Here is a 9,781-nt window from a genome sequence, read left to right on the forward strand (position 1 = left end):
ATATATATATTGCTCTGATAAGAAAAATAATCGTGATGAAAATAAACCCAAAACAAAAACCGGAACTGTTTATTTCTTGAGAATAAATTTTTAATTAACATATTTAAAGAACCACTATTAAGACTAAAGAAAAAAATGCTAACAAAAAATATATATATACACAAACGCGAAAAGAATTGAATAATTTATAACATAAAATCGTTAGAAGTCACTCAAGCATAAAGAATTATTATTAATTATTATTAATTTTCCAATTTTTAAAGTCAACTTTTTCGGAAATAAAACTTCGCTTAAAAAAAATTTATTTTACATTTTTAATTTATTTTTTCACAGAATCATCACTTTTCATCACTTGTATTATCAGTTATGAAAGATATATACAGGGTGTTTTAATAATCGCTTGACCTCTCGTGTGCAGGTGATAAGAGTAGAAAAAGTCCTCTAATTTTACAATCTTAGCAATAATTAATAAAAAACTAATTTTAAAAAATTTACCAATCCGCGCGACGAGAAGAGACAACCATACATTATAAGATTATAAAGCGGGTAACAAAGCAGGATTAATAATTTTATATATAATTTTATATATATAATAAATTAATATAAAATTTATATAATAAAGTTATTTAATTATGTATTGCAATATCGTGTAATATAAAATATCTTTTTTCACTGAGTACTTATCTTCGCGTGATTTAGCTGATTTTTTCAAGTTAATTTCTCATTTATTTGCGAAGATCGCAAAACGTCAAAGGACTTTCCTACTCGGTTTACACATGAGAAGTGCAATGATAATTTTACCAAACATCCTGTGTATATCCATCCATCATATTCTTTTATACATATAAATAAACATGATGAATGTTTTCTTGTATCCTACAATACTGTTTAAAGCGAAATTTTCGATAAACATTTCACGATCTCTCATTGTTTCTATAATATTAACAGTACTTTTTGGGCGTTGTTATTTTACTAATCGAGAATTTTTATAGTCGAAGAAATGGCGCCTGTTCTCCAATTGAATTTGTAACATGTTTGTAAATCTCACTGACACAAGCGTTAAATTAGCTTTACGATGTGGCACAAGAACTGTCGACGGAAAGTTGTCCTGTTTCGGCTGCTGAAAGAGAGTTCCACTTCAAGGCATTTACCTTATGGTAGACTAGAAGCAAGGAAAGATTCACTTCTCTTCAAGAAGTACAACCGCTTTAAAGGAAACGCTACGAGACGACAAATTAATCGAACATAGCCATTGTTTAAAAGAGAACAAGTTAAATGATATAAACTTAATTTAACGATTTAAAAATTTATAAAACTGTCCGGTATATCAACAAGAAAATAAAATAGAATTCGTAATTTTAGAAGAAAGAAAAAAAATCTAGATGGCAATCATCCGATAATTACGCAATAATTACAGTGGTTCTGCCAAACTAACAGAGAGATATGTGCGACGAGAATAGCTAGGATAATCAAGGCAAATATTGCAATTTCGACAATCTCAATCAGACTCAAAAAAAATTCCCAAGAATTCGTAAAACGCAGCCCTGTTTTCACGTAACTCGACTCTCTTATACTGATTAAGACTCGAGGCTCTTATGGTTTTTGATCTTACGGTTTTTTTTGTTTTTGTTATCCGCTATCAGCCTGGTTCTTTTTCCTGTTTACCTATTTTACCTATCTCTGTCTGTGTGTCTATTTATCTACATATCTACTTCGTTATATCTATACATGTGGCGCCGTCGTTAAAAGAAATACAAAAAAATGTGTACACAAAAACCTCAATTTTTTTCATTCTTACAAACTCTAGGACGTATTTACACAATTATGTACAAACATTCTCTTCTATATATCGGCTTAAGAAAAATATCAACATGGAACAATGTAGTATCTTTTTTTTGTTCTTTTCTATGAAAAAGAAAGAACAGAAAATTCTAGCATTACAATCCTAAAAGCAACGATCCGATCGAGTCTAATTTGGTAATGGGTACGTTCCATCATCATCATCATCATCATCATTGTTCTGCTCGTCGTCATCATCTCACATGGCAACTATCAATCGCAATACTCGTCGTTCTGCACGATGTCATGCTTCTTCCGGCAGTCAGGACAATACCACTTGCCCTTAGGCGGCACCATTATACCGACGCATTCAAAGTGGAACCATTCGATGCGGCAATCTTCGCCGTCGCAGGCTATCATCTCCGACACCTCGTCATACGGGCAGCGACAATAACAATAAATCTTGCCAGGTCGTTCCGCGGCCTGGGATGATGCGTTATTTACGGCCAACGGCATCATCAGGTTGTTCCGACTGATCCTAGGCTGACTGGTGGCATCCTCGGTTTCGGACTCGCTACTGTCGCTGCTGGTCTCCGCTGGGTCGTCGGATTCGACAGGGGATTCTGGCGCGATAAACTGGCGCGGCAACGCCTCGGATAGAACCGCTTGCTGCTGCTGGCTAGTCGTCTGCTCCATTTGATTGGTTACCTGGGACCTGTTGCCGTACATCTGTGTAGTGGTCATGCCACCTAGGGAATACTTTGGCGGTTGTACGATCGATTTGGGGTTCGGCGACGTCGTCGCCAACGGCAACGTCGTCGTCGTCGGCGCTGGAGACGTCGCGAAGACTGATGGACTAGCAGTGGTCTCGATCTTCCGCCATCTACCAAACGCCGGATGCTTGTCCTGGGGCTCGTCATCGCTGGAATCGCCGTAGAAGCGCTTCGGCACGCGTTTCCTCTTGGAAACCCTCTTGTTCTCCATCTCCGTGCTGCCGGCACCCATATGCTGATTCGACACACCGATGACAGGAGTGATAGACAATGTCTGTTGCTGCTGCTTTTGCGTCATCTCTATCGCATCGCCTTGGTGGTCGTTGCACATGGCAGCTGACAGCTGGTTCGGCGTTAAGGACCTGCTATTGGGATGCAGCATCGCCGGCGATGAGGCGACGAATCCCGGATTTTTCCGGTAAAATGCCTTAGGAATGTTTAGCTTGATCGATTCCACTGTGGTGGCCGCTATAGTCGCGTTACGCTTACCTCCTCTCTCGCCCTTTCGTCGCTTTTTCGTCTTTGCCTTTCTCTTTTGGCTTTGATGCGGTTGTTGTTGCTGATCCTCGATGGTCATCATGATCGGCTCCGGCAACGGAGTTCTTTCCGCGTCCAAAACACCGTTGTTGAGAGGCGTTGATGGTCCTTCCGCGGTTGCTCCTGCTGACGTCAACGTTGGTGTCGACACAGGCGCGACAGCTGCCAATAACAGCAACTGGTTGCGCTTCTCCGACAGCAATCTGTTGGCGAGCAACTGCGGATGCTCGTCGTAAAAGTCCTCGTCCGTTTCGGTCTCCTCGGTCTCCAGGTCGGATTCCCGTAATGGCTTCGCCACGATCGTCGGGACTTCGTTCGTTACCTCGGGAACCACTAAACCGTTCTCCACTGTGATCTCCGGCTTGTTCTCCGGCTCGACGGATTGCGATTTGTTCTCCCGCGCGATTTGTTCTCTCTCCTTCTTACTACTATGTTTTTCTTTACGATTGTTAGTTTGCTTTCTAGGTGAATTCTCGGACGTGGAACTATCGGAGTCGGAACTACTGCTAGAACTGGAGGAACTACCAGAAGAGGTACTGCTGCAGCTGCAGTTGGTACCGCAAGAACAGCTGCTAGAATCGGTGTCGCTCGAGGAGTCGCTCGTGGACGACGTGCTGCCGCTTCTCTTTTTCTTCTTAGGAGTCTTCGTTTTCCGTTGTTTGTTCGCGTCGCTGTCGCAACCGACGTTGCGATTCGGCGTACCGGGTGACGGACTCCTTTTAGATTTCAAGGCTTCGTCTTGTTCGTCCATGACGTCGTCATCCTTGGCAATCGCTGGATCCTCGCTCTTTTCCTTATCGGAAGAATATACCACGAAGTAGTCGTGGTCGGCAAAAATGATGCTTCTCAGATACGCGGCATCGGTCTCGGGCACGCTCTCCTTCAACGCAACGTTCTTGGCTGACTCTTCTACATCCAGACTGGCAGCGTACGTCTTGAAATTGTCCCATATACCGTCCATAATGCGCGCCTCTTGCTTCTTCTCTTCCTCGTTCCGCTCCACTTCGACTATATCGTTGTTCTGCACAGCGACATCATCAACGACGTTAGCGGAAAGCTCTTCGGCAGTTTCGTCCTTCTTTTCCGCCGCATCCTCCGCGACCTTTTCCTTTTCCAGAGGTTTCTCCGTAGAAGCGATCTTCTCTTCCTCGCTGTCCGTGTCGCTTTCGGATGACAGATTGAGCGGGGGCAGATCGTAAACGTCGACCACTCTCTTCACAGCCTCTTTGACGTTCTTCGAGGTAGCTTCGACTCCCGTGACACCCGGCGTTATGGGAACCCCGTCGATCGTCGTCGTCGCCGCCGAGTCTGGCTTCTCGTCTCCTTCCGCCGACGGAGCATAAACCACGTCCATCGTATTCTTCACGTCGACGTCTTCTATCTTCGGCTCCCTGTGAGTCACCTGATGCTTGGCCAGGAGTTTCCGCGATATAAAGCGCTCCGTGCACTCGTCGCAACCATACGGCGAATCGCCCGAGTGCAGTCTCTTGTGTACCTTCAACGCCACTGCGCGGCTGAAATTTAAACCGCACTCCTCGCAGACAAATGCCGTGGGTGGGATGCAGAAGTGGTAAATGTGCGGCCATTTCTTCTGCAGACACTTCCGACACAGGACACTCTCCGTACCGTGTTTCCAGAACAAGTGTTTCGTGATATCCGGCTTGTTGCGATAGGCGATACCGCATCTGTAACACAAATGATGTAACTTGTGCTTCCACACGTGATTGGAAAGACGCTGTTGATTGCCGGTGGATTCCAGACAGACGTCGCAGACGTGATGACGCTTGCGTAGATGAACCATGAGTCTGAACGCTGATGGAAGACTGGCCACCGAGCAGAGGCAGCAACGGTATCGCAGGTTCACGTTCGGTGAGTAAATTCCGGGACACAGATGGCACAATAGCTCGCTGTAACTGTAAAACGTCGACTTGCACATTATGCAAATAAGAATGGTCTTCTGGTGCATCTTCCGGTTGTGAAGATACAGTTCTTTATGTATCGCCGAGTGAAATCTGCAGTGAAAGCACTCGTAGATCAACACTGCCGGCACGTTGTACATGCCGTTTGCACTAGTGTACGTGTTCAGGTTGAAGTAAAGAGACTCGAGCTCATCGAGGGACCTGCTCACCCGCGTGGTGAACTGCTCCATCTGTATAATTATCGCCGGATGCTGCGGCTGAAACTTGTGCTCCGCCAGCATGTGCAGAGCCAGTTGCTTGCCGTTGATGGCTATATGTCGCGCGTGATTGCAGTAAACACAGGTAGGACTGGCTGCCTCGATGCAACGCTTCAACAAGTCCTCCAGCTCCATACTGTCCAAGGTACCCTCGACATTCAGGTCGATGCAGGGAGTGTCTTCGCCAGCTAGTGCGATATTACCATCGAGTGTATATTGATCCTTCCTCGTCTGGTCGCTCGCAAGGCTCTTCAGGGTGTCTTCGGTCTCGTTATTAACGCATTCTTCCATGTTGACGTGACTCGGCGTGGATGCGATAGTGAACGTTTCAGTGGTACTCGTTCCAATTTCAATTCCGCCATTCCCTTCTCGATTTTCTCGGCCCACGTCGTCTCTCGTATCATTACATCTGTCGTTATCTTCGACCTCGTCGGCTTCTTCAGCTTCTTCAGCTTCCTCAGCGTCTTCTTCATCTTCTTCCGGATTGCTATCCACCATCGCCAATTTATCACTATCGGAATCGCTGTCATTCAGCTCGTTATTCGCGTCGTGACTGCCGTTGATGTCTCTTTCCATCTTTGAACCGTTCAACATTCTTTCCTTCGACGTCGATCCTTGGGCGTTATTATTCTTTTCGGACTTTATGTTTGCGGTAGTGGCGGTCGCAACGCTAAACTGCGAATTTCTGTTACAAATCTTGATGATCAAACTCCTGTCGGAGGTAACGACGGCATTGAACGAAGCCGAAGCTTGAGATTCAGCGGCCTTCTTCTCTTCATCATTCTGCTCTTCATCATTCTTCTCTTCATCATTCTTCTCTTCATCATTCTGTTCTTCATCATTTCTCTCTTCATCATTTCTCTCTTCATCATTTCTCTCTTCATCATTCTTCTCGACGTCTTCAGCATGTTCCTTCTCCTTGGATTGCGAATCCAAGGCGTGGGACTCGTGTTGCGGACTGAACAGCGATCGACCGATAGGACTTTGTGCATCTTCCGGACTGTCATACGCGCGAAATTCAATTCCAACTTCAGGCTCGGACATGGCGTTCGCTTTTGCGTCAGTCGTCGGGGTCTCTTCGGCTTCGTGCTGGATTGGACTAGACGGTTTTGAACCAATGGAGCGTACCAAGTCAATGTCACTCTTATCGCACGTCTCGTTGTCTTCGGTACTCATTTTTTCAACCATGCGCGATGTACATTCGTTCGTAATGTACATCGAATCTTCTTCTCTCTCGTCCTTATCCCTTTCACCTATATAACGCGACACTTCCATGATAGTTTCGGTCACGCTATCGTAAGGCTCGTCGCGATCGAGCTGGCGATTTGACGTCGGCGACGTTTCTTCCGATTTTCTGTCGCGATTGTTGTACACGTCCTTGTTCATCACCTGCTCGTCGTTCTCGTCGTTCTCGTCGGACGAATCGCCGCCGGTATACCTGGACACCTCCATTATTGTCTCGGTAACTGTGTCCCTGGGTAAATTATTCGTTACTTCTCTTTGGATATCGGGCCGGCTTTCGTTGCTCCAGCTTTTCCCATCCAACTTTCTCGCTGACGCGATCGGCTTCTGTTGGCGGGAATTTTGCGCCACATCTCCTCCTCCTCCTCCTCCTCCACTGTGCTTGCTCTTGCTGTGCTTGATCACTTTCTTCGGTGGTCCCTTACTTCCGAGATTTGTAGTTTTCTCCGGTGGAAGAATAGTCGCCGGTATAGCACTATCCACGTGTGTAGAATCGGATAATGGCGTCGAAGAACCGTATCCCAACTCCTTATCCGTATCCGACGATAGTGCTAGACTGCAGGTACTCGCATGCGTACCCGCACTCTGCCTGCATATGGTGCAAACCGGCGTGCCGGTGTCAAGGACGTCCTGTTTCAACGGCGAACAGTAATGATCGAAGAAATCGTCGGTCTCCGAGAAAACCCTCTCGCAGCTGCAGCAGACTAGGTAGCAGGAGCCTTTGAAGGCGTCGTAGAAATCCTCCACCGAGGTAAACGCCATCTCCGGGACGCTGTGCTTCTTCATCAGGTGGTAGGACAGCCTCTCCGCCTGGCCGAACATGCCGAGGCAGTAGAGGCATATGTGACGCTTGTGTATGTCCCTCATATGTAGGAATAGGTTCCAGTTTTCGAAATATGTACCACACGCCGCGCACAGATAGACCTTCCTGGTGATCTTGAAATTGCTGGCGCTGGCATGCGACATCGAGGCGTTCGATTCCGAAGTACTCGGCATCGGGGTCATACTAGGATTACAAATGCACGAGTTCTGTTTCGTACCTGAAGGATCGCAAACAGACCACATATGACACTTAGAGCATTTGTATCTGGTGGATGGTTGAAGACCCAGATACTGAGCGTACTCCGTTATCTTGCGCTCCCGTTTCACCTCTGTCCTCTTATCCTTGCCGGTCCTCGCATTGGGATGCGTCGATTGTTGCGTTTCTGATGTACTATTCTTCGGGTTGGCTGTATGATGGATCTTCCGAGCCTGGTCCAGAATCCGTTTCTTGAAACCCTTGAAGAGTTTCGGATTAGTGACTGTATTCTTGTTACCAGGCGAATCCTTCGCTATGACCGAATTGTTAAAACGTTGTATCAGCTGTTTCTCCTCCTCGATCACATCTGTGTATACATTGTCTTGGATGGAATGTCTCAATGCGTTACCCAGTGTCGAATCCTTGAGTCGTTGTTGTTCCTCCAAGATGTTCCACATATCTATGATTTTACCTTCTCCATCCTCATCTTCCATAATAATGCAAACTGCTGCAGCGATTTACCTGAAATAAACAATCACATGTTAAATCTATACATATTTTTGTGTACTATCTAAGATATATACGCATGTAATTTATTAGAATTATGTATATTGATGTAACGAGTGTAAAGATTTTAAAAAATTATTATAATTGTGCGATTAATGATGAGAGCAACAAATATATTTATTTATTATTAAAAGGAATATCATAAGAATTCCAGGTAACGTAAGATAAAACCTAAAATGAACCGTGACCAAAGATTTTCTAAAAACAAATATAGAAGCACAAAGTTTTAACGCAACAGAAACATTCATCGATGCATTTTCACTAGAAATCATCAAAATTCAGTTTGTCGATTTTGCGTCGTAATTTGCACGTAATGCGTAGGCGTAGATTTGAAGCTAATCCCTTCTCGTCCCGAGACTTTTCTCGTATAAAAAAAATCTCAAACCACGTCAAACAGTCACCAATTATATTACATTACCTATTCCATTTGGGAAGAAACTCGAAGAAAAACCTAGTCGAATCTGAACGTGGGATCTAATTACTCGGCAACCTCGAGATGAAACGCTAAGGAAACGAAGATACGTAGGTGGGAAATATCCTCGACGACGAGACTCTAAAATCGCGGCGAGGACTCTCTCCTTCTTCCCGCAAACGCTCGAAAATAATCCTCGAAAGTGGAGAAGACGACACGGTAAAACGGATGGGCGAAAAAATCATGACCACGCGCGAGGACGAGCTAGTTGCCAGGGCGTTCGTTTGGGGACGAGATGATAGGCGTCGATACTCACCTCTTCGGGGCTTTGGGGAAGTCGAGGCTACGTCAGGCGTTGTTTTAAGGACACGCGGACACCGTAAACGAATCTTATCTTCGGCGCCTTTTTTTCTCTCGACGAGGTTTTCCTGGTCGCGGTGTACACACAACGACGAAGAAGGTTAGTAAAATGGCGTCATACGAAGGAGCGCTGGTACCGTCCGTGCTCCCAACACGTTCCCAGTGATGCCACCTTTTGTCATAACGATCTATTCGCTATGGCTCGCCCTGACAGCACCGTCTCCTGCGAGAGGAGGTTAGCTTCGGCTCCTCGGACTCGAAATTGCGGGTCCGACGACCGATGCTCGGCAGCTAGGACGTTATTACTATTATTATGATTATTTACTACCGCTGTAGCTATCGTCGCGGATTTAATCCGGATGCACCGGTGACAAGCGAATGCGAGTGTCCCGTCGTTCCTTCGTTGCTTAGGATCGCCGCGCGAAATCTTGAATGGCGATGCATTTCTTCATGGAGCGCACTGTTCCTCACCGCGGGGTGTTTGCTGCTAAATTCCAACCTCACTTCATAACGACGAACCTCTACGCCGGCGAGCGCGAATGCCGGCGGCGACGGCGATTCGAAACCTCTTTGCCGAAAACCACGTAGCCTCCGATCAGCGAAATTCTCTTGATTATCTCCTCGTGAAGCGTCGCGGGAAAAAGTACGCGAGTCCACGTGGACGGCCCGTTTACGAGCGCACCGAGATACGTTCCGAAATCTAGGCCTGTTGGAGGATTTACAACAACCAATAAGAACCTTTCTCGTTCCTAGGGGATCGATCGTGAATCTTTTCACGTGAATTTGATTGATCCCAAAAGTTTATTAATTAGATAAAAATAATTAATTAATATTAATTAATTAATTAATAGAATCACGAAAAATCGAGCTCTTCTATTGCATAAGACATAAGGAATAGAAAATGGAAATATATGCAT

General features: G+C 45.5%; 1 protein-coding gene across 1 annotated transcript; it reads right to left on the reverse strand.

The window, feature by feature from the left end:
- Positions 1 to 300: 300 nt before the first annotated feature.
- On the reverse strand, positions 301 to 9,508 carry Mesr4 (misexpression suppressor of ras 4). Its single transcript, XM_083039301.1, has 2 exons — positions 8,821 to 9,508; positions 301 to 8,047 (listed from the first exon to the last, which is right to left on the reverse strand). The coding sequence occupies exon 2, from the start codon at positions 8,017 to 8,019 to the stop codon at positions 2,053 to 2,055; it is 5,967 nt and encodes a 1,988-aa protein (XP_082895427.1). The 5' UTR covers positions 8,020 to 8,047; positions 8,821 to 9,508; the 3' UTR covers positions 301 to 2,052.
- Between the last annotated feature and the right edge of the window lie 273 nt (positions 9,509 to 9,781).

Source organism: Prenolepis imparis, unplaced genomic scaffold, assembly GCF_030444845.1.
Source record: "Prenolepis imparis isolate NDT839.2.m4 unplaced genomic scaffold, iyPreImpa1.0 SCAF_5, whole genome shotgun sequence".
NCBI classification, from domain to species: Eukaryota; Metazoa; Arthropoda; class Insecta; order Hymenoptera; family Formicidae; genus Prenolepis; species Prenolepis imparis.

Coding starts and splice junctions, on each gene's coding strand:
- Mesr4 (XM_083039301.1), bottom strand. CDS start 8,019: ATGGAAGATGAGGATGGAGAAGGTAAAATCATAGATATGTGGAACATC.